Below are 21,720 nucleotides of genomic sequence, written 5' to 3' on the forward strand. Positions count from 1 at the left end.
CACGTGGCGCACATCCAGCGCGCCACGTCAGCATTAACGGAATTGTTGACGGAATAAGGTAAAATGGGACACGGGTGTAAGTTACAGGTGGTAATCTGGGACAAAAAAACTTTCAGGTGGTAAAGTGAGAATGAGTTACAGTTTTTTGTGGTAAATCGATAATTAAACCTTTTAATAAAAAGGGTTGCCGTATGCACACCTTATATCCTCTCATTTTCTTTTTCTCTTATAATGGACATTATCTTCAACTCATTTAGATAAGGTTAGTCCTCAAGTTTGAGAACCATATTTTTATATCACAAATTAGTTCATGTGCCCACCTTTATCCAACTACAAATTTGTGGCCAGCTTACAATAATTACAATAATTGAGTTGTGGATGAACCAATAATTACAATAATTGAGTTGTGCCTAGTATAATATAATATTTGCTTGTACAATGTTTAATAGAATATACATTATTTTATCTAAAACAGGAATTAATTGATTAATTAAGTTCCTTCTTCCTCTGGTTAACTGTTAACTTCTAATTCTCTCCCTCTCTGTGTGAAAATGCCTTTGAGAGCAAATTGAGATTCGATTTGGTCCAAACTCCAAAACGCTGAGGACGAACACCAAGAGACATCGATTTCTTCTTCGCGATTTTCTGTTCGGTACGGACATGGATTCCACGCATAGCTTTCTGGTACTCTCTCTCTCCAATAATTTGTTGTTCTCAGTTTTTTTTGTTTTCTTATACAGTTCCTGTTTGGTTGCCGAGAAAAGTAAATTGAGTATTTTCATACAATAATTGTGGTATAATGATAATTACAAGTGGTCGGGTTCGAGCTCGCTGAGAATCTGCGAGAGGCTGTGTACGGTGCTCATACCACTCGTTGTCCTCGTCGAGGGCTTCATCTTCAGCTTAGCTGGTTGCTTCAATCACCACCGTCCGCATCGACGCCGTTTTTACACCTTCGACGACGTCGTTCGGCTCGCGGCCAGCTCTCCGTGTTTGTCCAATTTCTCCTTCATTCATTTCATACATAAATATGATTTTTTTTTAATTGATTAAATAATGTTAATTCTCAGTTAATGTAAATGAGGTGGAAGCATTGCGCGAATTGTTCAACAAGTTGAGTAGTTCGATTCTCGACGATGGCTTCCTTCACAAGGTTAATCAAATTATGTGTGCGTGCGCGCGTTTTTTTAATTTTCAATATTTTCGAATTTCTTTGATTTAGGTAATGGAAATTTTTGTTTTTTTCTCTTCCTTAATTTCTCATTTTCAGGAGGAGCTCAGGTTGGCGCTATTCAAATCTCCAGCAGGTGAAAATCTTTTTCTTGATAGGGTAAGTTCATTGAGACTATTTGTGTTTAATTCCATAAATAATGTCAAAACTCTCTATTTGATATTCTAGCGCATCTTGATTGCTTGATGGGATATGTACACAAGCCTCTCTCTCTAGCCTTCTAGGTACTTAAAAGTTAGCATATACACCATGGCATTTTACTTCAATGTTCGGGTGTGTGAAATTGGGGACGGGAAATTTCAGTTTCGCTACCATGTTAGACATTTTAAGGGATAGTGAATCAACAATGTATATCATGCCAACAATCTACAAACCATCTACGCTTTTAGATCGAATCTGTTCTCCTACATGGTGACCATGGCATATATGGAACATGGATCCGACCCAACATATAATTTGTTTCCTTTCAATCTGTGATGCAATGGGTCTAGGTGTTTGATGTTTTTGACGAAAAGAAAAATGGCGTCATTGAATTTGACGAGTTTGTCCACGCACTAAGTGTATTTCATCCATGTGCTCCTCTTGAAGACAAGATTGATTGTAAGTATTCATTGAGCCAACTTCAGTTGCTTAACATTACGTTTGAACACATTTCATGTTAAGACATTGTTTTCTTCTTCTTTGTTTTTTCGTTGTTTGCAGTCGCATTTAGGTTGTATGATTTGAGACAGACTGGATATATTGAGCGGGAAGAAGTATGTATCTTCATGTGTTTCAGACTACGAACAAGTTCTTGCCTGGATTCTTTAGTCATTTAAAACCATAATAATTAAAAACAAAAAAACAAAAAAATGTCCATGATGGTGTTGGCAACTTAATTATAAAGGGCTTTTTGTAGATTGTTTGGTCAACCAAACATTTTGTTTTGATATCCTTTTGTCTCTGTGATTGTTTCATTTTGATTCATTATAATTTTGCAAACTATTGATTCATTTGTTGGATTACTTGTACCTAACAGCTGCAGTTGCTTTCAGGTCAGGCAAATGGTAGTTGCCACTCTGTTGGAATCTGGCATAGAGGTGTCGGATGAAACTCTCACAGCTATCGTTGAGAAGGCATGAATTATCAATCAATGTTTAAACTTCTCCTGTGCCTTTAATTACTACCAAACTTACTCTCAAAGTTCTCTTTCCTTGCTCAGACATTCGCAGATGCCGATGCTGACAAGGATGATAAAATTAGCAAAGACGAATGGAAAGCGTTTGTTGTTGAGAATCCGACACTCCTAAAGAACATGACACTTCCATATTTAAAGTACCTTTCTTGCTTCTATTCCTTCAATTTTGATTGATTTGATTATTGCTTCCAATATATCATTCAGTAATTGATTGGAAAGTAACTTCTTCGATATGGTAGCAATGTAGTTTTCTAAGAAATATAAAAAAGAAAAACAAAGGGAACAGGTTCTAAACCCAGTATTTATTTCCTTTGGTTTATCTTAGGCTAGTCAAAAGTATAGCAAGATATGAATTTGTGAGTAACTTATGCTATTTATGTTATTGGCACGACAGGGATGTCACGACAGTTTTCCCAAGTTTTATTTTCAACACTGAAGTGGAGGACTGAAAATGTTGGCAATGCTATTATGCCCTATGGTATGCCTAGATGTTGAAATCAGAAAATCAGCTGATATGCTGCGTTATAGGATTGCTTCGACTATTGAGCTACCAAAAGAGCCTTTTGTTTTTTGGGCAAAAAGCTACAAAAAGAGCTGTGTTGGTATAATTTGTACTGCCTTGAAGGTACACCCACTTGGCATAGGCATTTTCGGATTTGAGCAGGTAAAACCGGCCACAACCTCATTGTAAGAACTTCGATAGCAAGTGGCAACATACCTCACCCCTACTATTTATTCTCCATTTATATTGATGTAAAAAAAAAAAAAAAAAAGTTCAAATTCTTTGGCCAGTATTTTGCAGTGTTGCAAATGTCTGATCTGACTGACCCGGCTGGTCAATCCGAGTTTTAACCAAGAACCAGTACTATTTTGTGTTTTCCAGCTCAAGTGCTTAATAATATATGAGGTACGGTACCTAATTCTAGTACAATACTGAATAATACTGACAATACATTCTATTCATTCACTCATTTTCACTCCCAAATGGTGAAACAAAAAGAGATGGCAATGCTTTTTCTGCCTTTTGAAAGACAACCAGGAGTGCAAGGACCACAAATCACAACCTTTTTTATGTCGGGAAAATAAACAATAATCTAACACTCCCTCCAAGTTCGAATGTTATGGAGCAGATTCAAACTGAAAAATCATACAAGAATACAGGGTGGTGCTCTAACTACTTGTAAATTAATTCGAGACTTGCCTGATGACAAATGAGAAGCATATGTAATTACTGAAGAGACAAATGAAACGCCCAAGGCTCCTTAGTGAATTTCCAGAGGAATACTTAATTGCAAAGGATAGTGAAAATAATAAAAGATGAATATATGAGCAAGAAAAACAAAGATTGTCATCAATTTATTGCTTTACAGCACATCCAAGGGTACCTCAATACTGTACCTCCTTGACAACAATATTTTTTTTTTTTTTTTTTTAACAATGATTCTATACCAAGTCCGACAACTTCAAAATTTACTATGATAGTGATAGTGCGATGCACCAAATGCGGCCAGTTCAATCCCCTACCTTGACAACACCATGAACGTAAAAAGAAGGTGAAACCGTGAAAGTGATATTCACAAGCTGCAAATAGAGGCATTGTTTTATAAGAGCTATGCAAATAGACATTGTTCCTTTACTTTGGCTACGTCAAAAGGGAGTAGTAAGTTCAAAGACATATTTTACTTCTTCTTTTTTGGCCAGGAATGACATTTTATTTCAAGAAGCTTAGGATCCCACAAATTACCTTACAGTGTATCTGGACTCTTAAAAAGAATAACAGAACATCTAGGAGAGCTGATTTCACATGAAAATGGAAGCAAATGTGATTTATAAGACAGGTTTATCCAACATGATGGAAGAAATTATCTTACCTGGCCATTGAAATTGGTGATCATAGATGAGTCCATGGGAATCAAATATTATTAAAGGTGTAAGTTACATGCAACATGAATACTAATTTCTAGATCTCACTAGTGAGAGCTAGAAGTCCGAATTCACGTCGCTACTAACTTACACCTCCAATAACATTGACAAGCTCCATGGACTATGCTATTATCACCAATTTTAACAATTAGGTAAGATATTTTCCATCAAGTCAAATCAAGTCAGATAAACCTCTTGTACAAATCACATTAGCTTCCATTCTCGTCTGGAATATCAGCTCTCCTAAATGTTCTTTCATTCATTTTTAGAGTCCAGATACACATGAAAGGTATTCCGTTGGATGTTAAGCTTGTTGAAAGAAAATATGTCATTGAACAGACTAGTTCCTTTGACATAACCAAAGTAAAGGAATAATGTCACTATTTTCAGCTCTCCTAAATGTTCTCTCATTCACCTTATTGGTAGAATACATGAGAACATACCTGATTTTCTTACTTCAATTCCACAACTGGTCTCCTGATTTTCTTACTTCAATTCCTTTACTTTGACATAGCCCAAGTAAAGGAATAATGTCTCTATTTGCAGCTCTCCTAAATGTTCTCTCATTCATCCTATTGGTAGAATACATAAAACCATATTTGATTTTCTTCAATTCCATAACTGGTCTTCCATCTGCAGGAAAAGAATAATGCTAAATTAGGTAAACACAAGTAATTAACACACGATTAATTTGTGAAACTAATGTGATAAGAAGGTAAAACCATCAATTGAAGATTAATGATAATGTAAGAGCAGACAAAAAAACAGAAAAACAAGAAATCAGCAACTTCAATGACAACTATGATAAGCATGCAGAATCATTAACTGATCATAATTCACGATAATGAAGTGGTTTTAGCAATCTATAGAAACACAACATGTAGCAATCAACTAATTAACCCCCCAAAATTTTTAAAAAGAAAAAGAAAAGAGGCTTCTAATCAAACAATGAAATCAACAGCTTCTACTTAGACAGTATCAATCACAGCAGTCCTCAAGAAGCTCCTCAGGGATCCATTAACTACTGAATGCCAGGTAACAATTCTTTGAACATTTCAATTTGGACCGTCCAATTCTGCCACCAACTTGCAAGCAAAATCCTAAGCATGTTTTGTGATAATTCAATGAGTAGCCCAAAATGAGGTCATAATAGATGCCAATACAATGAGAAAATCTCCTTTTCCTTAGGAACTGAGACTTCGAACACTGTTGATGTAACTTCTATTCCAATTCTTTCCTGATAAAACAAATACGCATCAACCAAATAAAACCAGCCCCACCTCATGTATCCTTCACAAGAGTATTCCTTTTAAACATATTATGTAACATATGGTATAAAACCATAACTATCAATAATAATAATCAAGAAAAAAACAGTTGCAGAATTCAGTTAAACTCTATCTTAGTTCCTAGTAGAACATATAAGCAACATACTCAGCTACCTCTTCTCAACCAAAACGTATTTTAAGTTAATCTCCAACTGAACATCCCACCCAATCCTATGGACTGGGTCTGTCTATATTCAGAAAGCACTTTCTCTCACTCTCATTGATGATCTGACTGCTGGGAGGCAGAACCATCTAAAGATTTCCTCTTTCGGCTATCTCATTCATAAACAAAGACTGCTCATGAGGCAACATGTATAAAAAAAAAATTATCAAAGCTTTTCCCACGTTTGCTTTCCAGCTCCAAACTCAAGAGTCAAGACCAATCATCATTGCAGTATATGCTATAGCTTTTCATAATTAACTTCTGTAGCCAGCAATGATATCTCCAAAAGACTTGCGCCATTGTCTGGTAACTTAAGAAAATTCATCTCCTACAAATACACGTTCAAAATGAAGACCATCTAATGGAATAATAAAAGGACAGCCATATACATCATCCAACCAAGCTAGGTCTCTGTCTCCAAACTTGTAAACTAAATTTCAGTATTAGAGTGAGGCCCCGTAGGCTGCCCAATCCACAAAGGAAAATACTCCCATTTCCCTTTTGACCAGACTCACTCTACTTATTTGCATAAGCATCTCTATCTGGTAACAAGTACTTTCAAGAGATTTTTTCAGCTGCTTTCCCAACACAAGTGCTTTTTCAGTAAATCAAACAATAGATATATTAACATGACGTGCTACATGTTTTTACTTACAGAAGCAATCAACTAGGGAGGTCTCTCTACAGGTACAAACTGAAACTAAATACCCCATAAGCCTAAAAAAAAGCAAGATAAGGAGCAAAGAGCAAAGCTCAGCATTATGATGGGTTAATAATTCACTAACTGGTTGATGCTTAGAATCCAGATGAAAGAAACAAATTAGTTCTAAATAAAAGAAATATAAACCAGAAGTCAAGGATATCAAAGAGGCAAAATATAAGCACAGAAAATTAACTACTATGTCGCACTAGGGAAAAGATAGAAGATTCCATACCCATGAAACCCATAAATATAAGACAGGATACTTGCCTATGGGTTCAAATCAGTAGCTGGCCCCTCGTCAAATTGCAGGTCATCATCCTTTCTTGAGATATTCCAGTGTCATTTCAACGCACGGAGCAACTAGTCACATCATGGGGCTGGCCAAAAATTGCAGGTTTGCAGCTCAAAATGAACAAGAAACTTCGGAAGAAGAAATGAGAAGTAGCAATACTGCTTTACTGATCAATCCCACATATTTTAAATTATGTTGGATAGATACAAAAACATTCCTAGTCCATGAATTTCCATCTCCTTTTCTTTGAAAATAATCTATTTTACCTCCACCCTGCCACTTACATCCACTATCAGCAAAATCCAACCAACCCTCATAGGAGAAAGAAGCACAAACCTTACAACCCACTTCCAACAAACAAGCTCAAAAGAGGAATACAAGACTTCAACTTCCAACCTTTTTATTTGGAAAAAGTTCACCTCTGATATACTAAATGCCATCAAGCTAAAATAACAACTCCCCATTATCCTACTTAACTCAACCACACTCCTGAAACTGGATGATGGATAACTGCGGCAAAAGTCTCTCTGGGCTATTTAGAGCATAAGGAGCAACACTGGAGAGAGGTCTAGACTACACCCAGATACAGTATCTTCTCAATATAAAACAGAAGCCCCAAAAAGCTTAAAACCATACAAACCACCCTTCGAAACTCTCCATAGAACATTATAACAGGATCCCGTGTACCACACATAAATGTTAAAGACAAAGCAACAGACACAAACTGCACTGCTGAATTACTGCAATCAGGGCCTAAGCTGACAACATTTCCACAATCCACTCTTCTAAGGCCAGCTAAAAGCAATGGGTGCCACCAGGAACTTCTCAATAATGCGTGAATTTCATCCATGTTTTAAAAGAAAAATGTAATGCTTATCTAAAGACCACTAATCCAGATCAGCCATATAAATAAGATGCTGTGACAGAGCTGCAGATCTTACCTAGTCAAATAACCTGCTAATAGAAAAAGCCTGAAACTTACTTCCAAAGCATGATATCTTCCTAGCTACCACCTAAAAAGAGTTCACGACTCCTAGTCATGAAAATGTTTTCATTCGTGCAATTTTCTAAACCCAATATCAACATATTCTGGGAAGCTCATCCTCAAACTTCCAATATCCGAAAAAATCAACTGTTAGTATCCACATGAGGGAAGTCGGAACTCACATCACATAATATATTTTAGATGATCTCACAATAGGAAATTATATAATTTTGTGAAATGAAATGATCAGCCTAACTCTTAATCTCCAATAAGTATGAACTCCTCACCCACATAAAACAACATGCATAGCAGGCCCATCTCCAACAATATCCAGAAACCAAATCAGCAACAAGGAGTTTCCAAGAAAAAGAATCCACATGCCCAACAAACTGAACACCATATATCCTCCCAACAACTTATGTTCATAGGCATGAAACAACAACATAACTTAAAATTCAACAACTGCTTTCCTTCTATTCCACATCACACAAGCTCCAGCCTCCACAAAACTTAGAGAAATATGGGTTCAGAACAGATATAGAAAATGCCAAGTTCATCAATGAATATTAAATTACTAAACCATTCTTAAGTTATTTGCTTCTACCCACCAAGAAAAGAAAGGAATAAATATACTCAAGAGAAGATTACCAAATAAAAAACAATCCACATGATAATTTATTGTTACATGACCTATGTAAGATATAACCGATGCAAAGTAGAGACAGAAAATACCAAAATATTATAACTACTATCATTCTATCACAGACATGGGAAATATTGTCTCTATCAATCAAGAAAAGGAATTTAAAAACCTATATACAACAGTTTAAGATGACTAACAATGTATTCGGATAAATAAATGGCTACTGATCTGGTGTGCACACATAGATGAACCTAAAATCTCTTGGCCATTTATATTTGGATGGTGAGCAACCAAAAGTGGCATGCATAACTCTGTCATAGAAACAATAATCATCCAGATTTCAACAACGAGTCATGCGAGGCTTTTCAGGTCCTCCCCAAGCAGCTGGACCCGGGCCATACATAGGCCCTTTGTCAGCAATACCCTAATAGATAAACCATAAAGAACTTTCAGAGAAAAGGGACAAACTGATAGATAAGCCATAAAGAACATTTCCGAGAAAAGAAAAACATTAACATGGAAATCTAATGATTACAAAAATCCAATCAAAATTCCAATAACACAAGCAAACATACCAAGTGCATCCCATATCCATCTCCATATGGAGCAGGAAATCCGCCTTCTGGGCTGCTGAAATTCATCCCATATTGTCCACCTTAAAAAAAGAAAAGGATGAGATTGAATGAAGAGATTAAAAGAAAAATGTGACAACATAACCCCAAATGAACAAGAAACAACTCTGTTCTTTCTCCATTGCATGACAACTAGGAAAACGAAGATATTGACCATGCAAAGAAAGAACAAATGGTCCATTTCTGTATTAGACTAAAAAAAAAAAGGAAAAGAAGTAAGAACAGAATGCGATACAAAATATATTTGTTGGAAAGCAAACTATTATAGTTTCACCGCTATATGAGTTTGTCTTCATGTAATCTCGTGTGCATTTGTGCAGCTGGGCAAGTGCGTGTAAGAGGAGAGAGAGAGGTTTTACCAGTATATCATGCATCTACATTACATGGCATCTCATTTTATCCAATAGCCAATTAGGAGAGAGAGAGAGTGGTTTTACCAGTATATCATGCATCTACATTACATGGCATCTCATTTTATCCAAAAGCCAATAAGGAGTTTTACTAAACAAGTGAAAGTGAAAGACAGGTACCAGAAGAAGGAATGAATGTCTCTAAAAGAGACAAAAAAGTAATACCTGCACCCCATGGTCTACCATCAATTCTAGCAAGTTCAGCACGTAGTTTCTCAACTTCACGGGCCATAGAAACTAGGTTCTTCTCCATTGCCTGTCTTTGTTCCATAAGCTCAACATTTGCCTTCTTTTCATAATCAATCGCATTTCTACAAAACAAAACTAATAAGCAGTTGCTCTAATACAATCTCGATAGATCTGTACACCAATATGGGGATTTAAGACAAGAAAATGAAAAAAAAAAAAAAATACAAGATAAGCAGGTACAGACCTAGCATGCATAAGCTCCTGGTGCAGACCATCAATCTCGGTCCTTAACAGAGGAATCTGTTGATTATCAGATTGCAACCTCACAAGGTCCTGCTTGAGGGTCTGAACTTGTGTAGAAAGTTCCTTCCTAACGCTATTAAGCTTCTGAACTTCGGCACGAAGTTGTATAGCCTCATTTTTCAAGGGCTCGGTTGCCCGAAGATCAGCCTCCAATTTCCTGCCTTTCTCAAAGAGTTCCCTTGATTGCAATTCTTCTTCCGCACGCATATCTGAAAAGGCAACATTCATACGATGCATTTCCTCCTTGGCGGCACCAAGCTCACGCTGCAATGTCATTCGGTCCTCAACCAGCCTCCGGTTATCAGCCAAGAGCCTTCGAATTTCAGCGTGCTGCATTTCAAGTTCTTCCTCCAACATTACAGGATGGGGAAGTGGGCGAGGCATAGGAGGACCTCGAGCATAAGGTCCATCAAGAGGGTAGCCACGCCGGTCATTCATGGCTTCACGATGAACGCGATTTCTCCCTGCCATTGTAAGTTATCCTGAAAGCCCACAAAATTTTAAACGATGAGCATGTCAAATGATGACTCTATATTACAATATTGAATAATTCTCTAAAGTAACATTGTGCATAGCAATTGGAAATTGTTTATCTAAAAAAAAAAAAAATTAACAGTATGGCAGTGTTTGTGCAAGCTGAAATTTAACCAATTCAACAGTCTCTATTATGCTTCTCAAAACAATTTTTTTTTTTGTGTTTCTAGATAATCACACAACTCAAAAGTCAATGCGAACCATATACAAAGTTAACTAATTAAGCCACTCACATCTGGGCATCCTTATGGGTCAGTTTGGATTTCGAGAAACTGAAAGAAATTAGAAACAGAACTACCTTCTGAAAATTCCAAGTTTCACATCACTTCAAATCTAGAAAACCAATATACACGTATATATATATATTCTATATCTTTATATATATATATATATATATATTCTATATCTTTGATCGTAATTCAACTTCTCATGGCAAAAAAACGTAGTGTTTAATTTCAGTTCCTCACTGTTTTCACGGTAATTAATCACAGAATAAAATAAAAATAATTAGAATAAGAGAACCCCAAAATTCAATTCTGTTCTATTTTTTTCCAGATAATTAAGGCAAAAACAAAAACTGTTTTTTGGAAACAAAAGCATAAAAAGGCAAAGTGGAATTCAAACCTTTTTGTTTGATTGAAATTTCTGAAGAAGAAACTTCTATGTGCTGTGCGTTTGAGGTGCTGAATATGGCCAGAAAATTCAGAGCGAACAATTTCTCACAGCTTTGCAAAATTGCAATTTGCCTATTAGGCGATTGCACCCTGCTCTCAACGCCGTCGTTTCGGCGTTTCGACGCAGTTAGGTGTTCGGCAACAGTTCTATCATGTTTTGGGCTCACCGGCCCATCAGATTGTGTGACTTAGGCCGGCTAGATCTTTTGGTGACAGGCCCATTAAGTAACTAAGCTGGGCTTATTTCGCGCCGAAGCCCGTAACTTAAAAGTGAAGCCTACATTTATTTTCAGTGAAAAATAAGTAATTGAATAAAATCAAATGGGTAGGTATGAACTACAAGAAATAATTGTGTGTGATCCTAACACCACGTGACATAATGACGTGGTGTTATCAATCTACTTAAATTATAATATGTGTACAATCATTAATTTTTAAAACCCTAAACCCTAAAAATACTTTTAAAACCGTACACATATTATAATTTATAACCATTAAATGCTTTGATAGAAAAGCTGTTATATAAAAATTAAATGATTAAAGTGACAACAGTTTAGAGCATACTAGCTAAATTATACACACCCGAAGTGTGTGAAATGTGATGAAATTTATAATAAGAATGTGGTTGAAGTTACCGATGAAAATGAAATGTGGAATATGAGGGTGAAGGTGAAGAAATTAGAATAGGGGTTATGTGATTACCATATCATTCTCCATTTTCAAACCTTTCATTAAAATTTCATAAAGGAAAAAAAGAAATTCGATCATTAAAATTCTATAAAACATGAAAGGTATAAAAATGAGAGGTTGTAGCTTTAGTGGTAGAGAACATTTACCTTCACAGTCATGGTCAAAGTTGGAGTCCCCTCTCTCTCTCTACATCTCTTGTAACAAAATAAAAGTACAAATTGACATTTTTATAAGGACACAGTGAGAGAAATTATCGCAATTCCTGCATAGTGGCCAAATTATTGATGTTGAGTTATGGGGTATTTACTATAGTCTTGTTAACAGAGTATTGGTTCTGTTCTTCGAGAGGATTTGATTGGAGTTGGTAGGTTGCGTAGTGTGGTGTAGTGTAGACTGTGTAGGTTTCTTTTGGTTTGGGGCCTTTGGGCCTTGAGCCCCCATTGTAACAAAAAAAAAAAAAATTACACTTCTCTAAACTACAATATGGCAAGTATTCTCAAATCCAATTAAATTCAATTTCATCGGATTATAAAAATAGGGCTGTTATTTGCAATTTTTTTTTTCTTTTTGCACATTATTTTGTAAAAAAAAAAATCAAAAATCAAAAATTAAAGGAAAAAACACATCTCTCCTTCTCACACTTAAAAACCAACTCCATTTTCTCTTTTTTGTTCACCCCATCAACAGACAAAAAAAAAAAAAACACACACACACCCAGCCCATTCCTCTCCCTCACTAACCCATACAGCCCTTCTCATCAGCCCTCTCTTCACCCAGCCACACCTCACCCAGCCACACCCACCTAGCACCTGAGCCCCACCCTTCCCTCATCTCTCTCTTTTCTTCTCTCCTCATTCCCTCCCTTTCTTTCTCTGTTTTCTCCTTCGTTCGACATTGGTCTGCCGAAAATTTGAGTTTCCTTCGGCAGCCACCCACCAACATCCACAACTCATTCGACAGGTAGCCACCGAACATCCACGACCCATTCGGCATATAGCCACCGAACCAGCTGCAATTTTTTTGTTGGCAGTGGTGCTTCGTTGTGGTTGCAGCAGGTTAAGGTGCGATGTTGCAGGCGAGCTCGGAGAAAAAGGGTGAGGCTCGACTTGCTAGCTGGAGACGATGTGCTCGGCCATTGGTGTTGCAGGCGAGACTAATGAAGGAAAGGAGGGAGGAAAAAAGAAAAGAAAGAGAGGAGGAGGTTGGGGGTGGGGTCAGGTGCTGCTTGCGGTGGTCGGGTGAGAGAGGGAGGGGGCTAGGTGGGTGGGTGGGTCGAGTGAAGGAGGGGAGGTGGTCGGGGTGAGGCTGAGAATGAGGGGTTTTTTGTTTTTGTCTAAGAATGAGGGGTGAATGTGTCTTTTTCTTTGATTTTTGATTTTTTTTTTTCAAAAAAGATTGCAAAAAAAAAAGTGTACAAATATCAGCCCTCTATAAAAATTATGAGTAATTCATATCCTTTGATAAAATTATATAGTGCACTTATATAACAAAAACAATTCTTTTAGCATTCAATCTTCGTTGCTTTTATTTTTGGTGAAAAACCATCTAATACCAAGTACACATGAGAATAATTGATAGCCCAAAAAGACAGGTGTTCGCAAGGTTCAAAGTCCAAAGCCCATAAGCCAGGAAAAGCCTTCTCCAAGAACAAGAAGTGGAGAGAGTAGCTCACGAACAGAGTTGCGAGATAGTCAAGAGAAGATACCACTACCAATGGAAGACATCACGATGACGCCATTCCCATTGACAGTAAAATATCTCAATGTGGAGTTCAGCTGGCTAGTTGCTGCAACTGTTGTACTTGTTCTAAATGCGAAGATATCAATTAAAAAAATTATGGTTAAGCCAAAGTGCCCAAAGGTTAATACCATTCACCATATCCGGCCAAAAAAAAAAAAAATACACCATTCACCATAAGATTCCAAATATGTTAGTCATGAAAGCTTTGTTTCATGCTTGTAAACTTTTGATAACAATACCGCCTTCATCCTTTGACAAGCACACCTCACTCCAAACCATCTTAGCATTGTATGCACCCAAAAAATTTGCAAACCAAAGAAAGATTTTCATCGATCTTTTTGTTTTTTTGGGATTTATATAAATGAGTAAGTCTTTGTGAATAGACTATAGTCACTATACACCCACTACCTTTGGCAAAAAGTTGTTTGTCTTGGGTGCCCTTTTTTATTTTATTTTATTTTATTACATTTGTACATGGAAGGTAAATAGCTAGACAAAATAATGGGTGAAAAATGTAGGGTTTAATTAGGTCCCACAAAAATGATATATTTGTATTGTCTATATGTGCAATAGCTATCAAAGAGGACAAAATGAGTCAGCTTGTGATCCGGCCCCCCCACACGTGTGCACTGAAAGGCCAAAGACTCTCTTTCTTTGTCTTGTCATGTTGGTTGTTTTGTATCATTGTGTAGAAAGTTTTACCTAAACTTTGGCTTTAGTGGTCCCCTTTCCTTTTGACCCTTATTGGCATCCTCCTCTTCATTCTTACAGTGGGGAAGTTAACAATTGTGTCCTCCTCAGCCACCCACCTGCATGTAAGAGAAGACAATTTAACATTCAAATTTCTTGTAAAATATTGTGGAAACTAGAAAAAGTAGTCAAGGTTAGACTAGAGTTTAGTCTAAATATGATGTACCATAGAAATCTAGAAAAATCCAAGCCAATGTAGGTGCTTGATAAATAATTAGACGAATTCCATGCAGGCCTGCTAAGACACTAATTAACATGTATACTACATGCATCTACCATTTGATAAATATAATTCATGGGGAGAGGTGACCCTCAAATTGAGTGATTCAAAATCAATCAGTTTGGTAACTCACATGTGCACTAACATTTGAGTTAGGTCTAGGGAACATCATCTGTTCCCTCAGAATTTGGGTAATTTGGCACTTGTCTGTTATCATTTTACACATATGTACATAAAGTTTGTATGTAGATAGATGGCTCTCTCATGGGTCTGAAAAAATGGCTCTTTCATGGAGTTTTGGTTCTAGTTTTGTCTTTCTCACACACGGAATGGAAACCCATGTGGATAAATGGGTGGAGCCAGTCACATTTGGCTGATAGCAAAGCAGGGTTAAGAGTCTTTAGTGACTAATCTTATATATGTGGCTATTAAGATTAGTAACAGAGCATGGTTGGAAGCAAGTATGAAAATGGTGCATGACTTCTTTAAGCTATTGATCAGTGTAAATGCAAGAAAGTTTGATGTCAGCTATTGTGTTTGCTCATATGGTAAAAATGAGGAGTAAATGGAGGAAATAGGCCGGACAACTTTTAATAGTAACTTTTGTTCATTGATGAAATCCCATAAAGTTATATACATGCAAGTCAAAAGCATCTAGAACCAGTGCATGCTTTGATACCAAATGCTTTGCTTTTTGGCTCTGCAGAAGGAGAAGAAAAGAAGCTTTACTAACTGATGTGCAAGCTTTGATACCAAATGCTTGTCATGAATATAAAATTTCCCATAAATGCATGTAGCTGTATCTATATCTTTCATTTTACTTTTAAGCTTGATTTTTTTTTTTAAATGTTGTTTTTGGGACACTATCTATGATGGACCTTTCAGTGAATTTAGACTTTGCCACCAAACTGTCCCCACACAGACCTATAAATTGAATTGTATATCTATGTATGTGTCTGTATGCACTCTAAAATAATCATCCATTTTGATCATATTAGTATGACAAAATAAAAATATTTAATTAAAGCCTAAGGAAGAGGGATTCTCATATCTCATTACCTGAATTGAGTGACAAAGTGGTGTAGGAAGATGGAAGCTTCCAGCCTGGCTAAGTCAAGCCCAGGACACAGCCTTTGTCCACCCCCAAAAGGAGTGAAATTGCAGCTGCTCATGTCTTTGTCCTGCAGATAGTACCCTCCAATCCATTACTTAAAAATACATAAAAAAATAATATAAAAAAAAACCAAAAGAAACAAAGTAACAACAAAAGATATGGTCATGATCATCCTTACTTGCCACCTCCATGGATTGAAGTCATGAGGCCAATCATAGTTATTCTCATCAAGATGAACTGATCTAAAATATGCAAAGACACACCACCCCTTTGGTATTAGATGCCCTTTTATCTCAATGTCTTTCATGGCCTTCCTCATCACCCCAATTATGATGTTTCCCATCCTTAGAGTTTCTGAGATCACCTGTTTAAACCATAAAGAACATATGTATATATAGATTCTGATGAGTTATTTGTAGACTGTTTATTTCTGGTTCTAATTAGCCTGTATAGTTAATTCACTTACATTTTGTGTAAATGGTAAGGATAAGTAATCACTCCAACACAATGGCTCCCCAAGCTGATTTTTGAGTGTTTTTAACTTCATGTTCTCCTCCTGAGTTCATCAAGAGCTCAATTATGAAAAGACCACACATCAAGAAACAGCACATCTAATTTTGGATCATCAAACAATATTGGCTTTTTAGGAAACTTCCTGTTTTTCACTCATAAAAGAATTACTATTTTTTCTTTGGGGGAAAGGGAAAATCTTAATTATTCCAATATGTCTACTACTTCATTGATGATAGAGACCCTGTATAATATTCATGTAACATGTGCTCCTTAATCTCATGATGAATTGAGGACACCTACTATATTGTGGACAAACCAAGTTGCAGCTATATGTATCTTAGTTACCACTTGCCCCTAGAAGCCCTATTACCTATGAGACTATGACAGCCACAAGTGAGAAGGTAATACTGTAGTGGTACTAAAAGGACAAGAAAAACAAAAATGGCACAGATAAAGTAGTCAAAGAGTTGGAATTGAATGTCACAAAGTTCCAAACAACAAGTCCAGAAAAAGTAGTCAAAGAGTTGGAATTGAATGTTAAAAAGTTCAAAAAAACAAGTCCAGAAAAAGTGGGCTGGTTTAGTTAATTGTATCCATGCGGCTGATCAACCCAAATAAGTTATAGTAAGTACCACTATGATGACTCATGACAATAAATTTGGCATTCTATTTGAAAAGCATTAGTGAAATGATTTTGATTATAACTCTGCCATATAAAGAAAGTTTTGCATACTGTTAATTGTTGCAGAGCAGTGGGGGAATCTGAAAGGTATTTGATTGCAAGAGTCATAAGAACTGGTACTGAATCCTCCCCTGGGATCATCATATCAATCATGTTATCTGCTATCAGATCATCTGTTAATTGCTCACTTGTGTCATTAAGCAAGACATCTACCACATCTTTAGGAACCTTGCAGATGCCACTGTCTTTTCTAGTTTGTAAAATTTTCTGTACTATCTTGACCATTTTCTTCTTCGCCTGAAATTAGGATTCAGATGATCACAACAAGAATATTATAAAGTAACAAATTTAATTAATTTGGGATTCTCACATCCACATTTGGTCTAGACGGGATCCTATACGAGAATCCTTTATGCCAATTCAATACTGGAAACTTGTATGGACGTTACCATATACGGGAATCCTTTCTGCATGAAAAGCTTCTTGTAGAGGATTGACATAAAGGATTCCAGTATAGGATCCCGTCTTGACCATGTGTGGATGACCTGGGTGCGGATGCGAGAATCACCCTTTAACTAATAGTTAATGCTAATTAACTTGCCTGTAATGATCTGTAAAGTCTACTTCCGGGAATGTTTATGGGTATAGACATGAGGCCTGCAATGAATTCTTGGAACTGTTTCTTTAGGAACTCCATTTCTTCACCAGGATCCATACTTATCAATGCCTTGACAAGTACTTGGAAGGCAATCTAGGGACAAAAAGGACATAAAGGACATGTCTTGGTAACTTTTAAAAAGGACTGTAAAACATAATAATTCTGAATTTAATTCTGCAGACAATATGATTCAGGCAAAATTATTATGAACCCCATTCACAACTGGTTTGCTTTCTAGAAAATCATATTTATTCAAACCTAAGTAGAAGCCAGAGATAAATTCAAACATCAATGATACCTTTGATCACCAGAGAGAGATACTTGTTTAACTTTAACCAAGTGTTTAATGGGACACTTACTTTATCACAAACAAAAAAAAAAAGGAACATTTTTAAATAGAAGAGAAGAAGCCAGAGATAGATCTAAGAGAGATAGCATCTTTAGTTTTATATTCTGTCTATTGGAACTCTTCTCAAAAAGTCATCTTAAACTTAGATTATCAAATAATAAGTTTCAAACTTCAAAGATAAAATTCTCTCCTCCTAGACCTGGGGACACAGAGAGAGAGAGAGAGAGAGAGAGAGAGAGAGAGAGAGAGTGGAAACTAACATTTTTGGTTTCATCTTGTATGAAAATGGGATGGTCATCTCTCCAACTTGCCATTGATTCTTGGACATACTTCTGCATGTCTCCGGTGATTTGAGCTTTGAGATGTGGAGACTTAAAGAAGGCTCCAATGAGTCCATGGATTCTTCTTTGCAAGCTTCCATTGATAAGCAATATAGAGGACTTCCCCATCAACTCTGTGAGAGATTTTGGGTAAGATGGCACAAAAGCGTTTGCATCACTTTGCAGAACAAATTTACTCACTTCTGCATCTGTTGAAACAATAGTTGGACTTCCAAATATGTGTGACTTAAACACCTTCCCATACCTACAAACACCCCAAATGATTGTTACAAGCATGCCTTTATATATATATGTGTGTGTGTGTGTATGTGTGGGAGTTTTATCAAATATATATTGATATAAAACCATTGGAAATAAAGCAAATTAGCTGAATCGTTACTGATCAAGAATGCTTATTGGGTTTGTCATTTGTTGCACATACACACACACACACACAAACCCAATAAAGCATTTGTTCATTAGTTCGAGTTAATCATAAGTTACAGTGAAATTAAGAAAATATTCTGACAAATCATTAATGCAAAAACATAGAGTACCAGTATGCTTAAGCATGTTTTATATGAAAGTAATACATGTTATAGGCTGCATGAGAAACAGAGAAGGTAGTAATTATATTTTGGCACACACACACACACATGTACAGATGTACTAATTGCATGTTTTTACTAATTATGTGATGTACTTGTACTTACAAGTGGCGACGTTTATCCATGAAGCTCTCGGGGCAGTCAGAGTAAGCACAAGACACAAACTCGATGGTTTCACCTAGAAATGGCCACCCAAGAGTGCCTAAAGGAAGTGGGCTTCTTCTTCTGTGTTTTGATCTCATGAGTCTAATGAAGTTGTACTTCCTGTAGAGAGTCATAATGGACAAGAAAATTGTTGTGATTACTGCAATCAACAAATACTTGTCCATTTTGGAAAGTAATTTCCCACGCGTATGCAATCTAGCTCTTCCTATATATATATATATAAGCTGCTAGCTATTGACCCAAAAAAAAAATAATAATAATAAGCAGCTGGCTAGCTTTTGCCCTTAAATAATACTTTCAATCATGGTAGCAATGAGGACATTTCTGTGACTGCAGAAGATCATGAATGTGCATGTGTACGTGCACAGGTGTGGGTTGAGAGAGAGAGAGAGAGAGAGAGAGGACTTCAGAGAAAGAGAGACAGAGAGAATGTTTAACAAAGAATAATTGTATTGGGAGATATGCATAATTTAGCTATAAGCCTATAAGAGATTTTCATTGGCAGCTGCTATATAATATATATATATATACAAGTTGTAAAAGTTAGCTTAGACAGATTTCTCACCAAACATCAGTTGGTTTTGGATTTACATTTACTTACCAGGTTTAAAAGTATAAGTATTGTTTTCAGGGAAATTTTATCTCAAAAGACTTTCGGTATTATTAATAGTAGACCACTTATTTTTACTTTTACGTAGTAAACTGTTATGTCATATTTTCAATATAGAATATTTTTTCATATTCATAATTTGTATCTAGCCACACAACTCTAACAAAAACTTCTTAATTTAGAGAAAGTAATAACACAAGTAGAGAAAGAACTTGAAATTCTTTCATGGGCATTATGGCAAGTTTGCTAAATATATATATATAGAGAGAGAGAGAGAGAAGTCCCCACAAGTCCATGATTGATCTTGTGGATTGACGCGGCCCCCCCTCGCAGAGGCTCAGCTGGGTGGCCTCGTGCGTTCATGTGAGACTCATCAACTCCAACCACACTTCTCCATCATCATTCACTGCCCTCAACTTTTCTAACTTTTCTCTCTCTCTCTCTCTCTCTCTCTCTCTCTCTCTCTCTCTCTCTCTCTCTCTCTCCCTCCTCCACAAGCTAGGCCAACCTCTAGTGCAGGGCCGGCCCTGAAATATGTGGGGCCCTATGCGAAAATGAAAGTGGGGCCTTTTTTGAAAATTTACATTAAAAGATATTTAAAAAAAACAAATTATATTAAAATGTAATACATATTGGTAATACTTTTTAATATGAATATGATAGAAATATATATATATATATATATGTATATATAGAGAGTGCCGGATATGTGACATTTTATTTTTTAATTTTTTAACGAAGAGAATGTCTATGTGTCTGCTTATTGATGGTATACTAAAAATTGAAGACAAAGCAAAAAAAAACAAGAAAAATATATTAATACAAGAGCCAAATACAAAAAGTAAACACACGTGAACAACCCACCAATATGATAAAATCTAGGGTGTTCCCAACTTAGATTTCATTGGATTTTAAAAGTCCAATGAAATCTAGGTGTCCCCAACTTAGATTTTAATGGATTCTAATGAAATTTAGGTGTCCCCAACTCAGATTTTAATGGATTCCAATGAAATCCAGGTGTCCTCAAAAAGTCATGAATTTCATTAAGTGAAGGATTTTAATGGATTTGGATGAATTTGAATGCATTTTTTACACATAACAAATTCAATGGGAATTTCACCAAATTTTTTTGAATTTTGATGGATTCTATAGATTTTAAAATCCATTAAACTCCTTTAAAATCTGAGTTGGGGAGACCCCGTTAAAGTGATTAAAGTGGCGTTGATGCTATATGAATAGCAAATAGCTTTGAAATTACATACATAAACTATGGTTTGGGGGCCCTTTGCAATTGCACCGGTTGCACCTGCCCAGGCCGGGTGCTCTAGTGTCACATTCATTCCCATCCATCCTTTCTCATTTTATATGGTATATGGCTAGAGGCCACGTACATACATGTGCTTTCCCCTTTCTTTACCAAAAATGCTCTCATATCAAAATAATGCTACAAACATCAAAATTACCTAAAATTTTGAATCCCAACAAAGCATTTCCTTTGTATGAGCTCATCTGTTTATAACAATTAAGATATTCGCATATCATGCCACATTATTTGGTGACTAAACTTTTGAAAAATTTAAACTTTTTATGTCCTTAATTAATATTGTTGATTTTTGTAAACTCCTCTTGATAAAAGATATTAGTATGGGGCAATTAATGTTGTCTTTTTATTATGGAAAAGAGAATCAAACTTAAGATTTACCTCTGATCCCATTTCATTCATGTCACTTGAGCTAAGGTTTGTGGGCATGGATGGTGCTGTTCTTATGGTAATGAGTGAAAAAAAAAAAAAAAAAAGAAGCTCAAATGTGAAGAAAAGAAGAGAATAAAAATGTAGGCCTTCCCTGTTTTGGGAAGAATATGTTATCCCATTCTTTTTTAGGTTTCAAAATCTCACTTGAACTGTTGCCAAATGATTTCCAATTTCTTTTAATGGCCCATTGCTTCTTGCCCATGTTATTTTATGCAGCCTTGCTTTATATCCTTGTTCAAACAACCTAACTCATGATTATCTTATATAATCTAATACTTTGGTCACAAATCATCATTTTATATGTAAACTAATACTTTAGTCACATATCATCATTTGATCAAATTGTTCGGCTCTTAATTGG

The 21,720-nt window shown here is 36.1% G+C and overlaps 3 protein-coding genes across 4 annotated transcripts; 1 reads left to right on the forward strand and 2 right to left on the reverse strand.

Annotated features, from left to right (window-relative positions):
- The first annotated feature begins 291 nt into the window (after nt 1-291).
- LOC147287408 (calcineurin B-like protein 10) lies at nt 292-3,323 on the forward strand. The gene is made up of 9 exons (XM_086239464.1): nt 292-684; nt 814-991; nt 1,071-1,153; nt 1,271-1,330; nt 1,723-1,831; nt 1,934-1,986; nt 2,266-2,346; nt 2,433-2,545; nt 2,803-3,323. The coding sequence occupies exons 1-9, from the start codon at nt 661-663 to the stop codon at nt 2,855-2,857; spliced, it is 756 nt and encodes a 251-aa protein (XP_086095590.1). The 5' UTR covers nt 292-660; the 3' UTR covers nt 2,858-3,323.
- A 387-nt stretch (nt 3,324-3,710) lies between these two features.
- On the reverse strand, nt 3,711-11,287 carry LOC147287409 (DNA double-strand break repair protein). Of its 2 annotated transcripts, XR_015121680.1 has the most exons (6): nt 11,138-11,287; nt 9,921-10,461; nt 9,653-9,798; nt 9,021-9,100; nt 8,643-8,869; nt 3,711-4,964 (listed from the first exon to the last, which is right to left on the reverse strand). XR_015121680.1 is itself a non-coding variant. In XM_086239463.1 (5 exons), exons 2-5 carry the CDS (start codon nt 10,448-10,450, stop codon nt 8,786-8,788), a joined length of 840 nt encoding a protein of 279 aa, XP_086095589.1. In that variant the 5' UTR covers nt 10,451-10,461; nt 11,138-11,287; the 3' UTR covers nt 8,424-8,785. The 2 variants fall into 2 exon arrangements, 1 of the variants encoding a protein (XP_086095589.1); XM_086239463.1 differs by lacking the exon at nt 3,711-4,964 and having other exon boundaries at nt 8,424-8,869.
- A 2,550-nt stretch (nt 11,288-13,837) lies between these two features.
- Nucleotides 13,838-19,382, reverse strand: CYP90D1 (cytochrome P450, family 90, subfamily D, polypeptide 1). Its single transcript, XM_086239462.1, has 8 exons — nt 18,937-19,382; nt 18,164-18,488; nt 17,498-17,647; nt 16,948-17,193; nt 16,168-16,257; nt 15,880-16,065; nt 15,647-15,768; nt 13,838-14,426 (listed from the first exon to the last, which is right to left on the reverse strand). Exons 1-8 carry the CDS (start codon nt 19,158-19,160, stop codon nt 14,333-14,335), a joined length of 1,437 nt encoding a protein of 478 aa, XP_086095588.1. The 5' UTR covers nt 19,161-19,382; the 3' UTR covers nt 13,838-14,332.
- Nucleotides 19,383-21,720: the final 2,338 nt, after the last annotated feature.

The sequence above is a fragment of the Dryas octopetala genome, chromosome 4 (assembly GCF_963921425.1).
Source record: "Dryas octopetala chromosome 4, drDryOcto1.1, whole genome shotgun sequence".
Lineage (NCBI taxonomy): Eukaryota > Viridiplantae > Streptophyta > Magnoliopsida > Rosales > Rosaceae > Dryas > Dryas octopetala.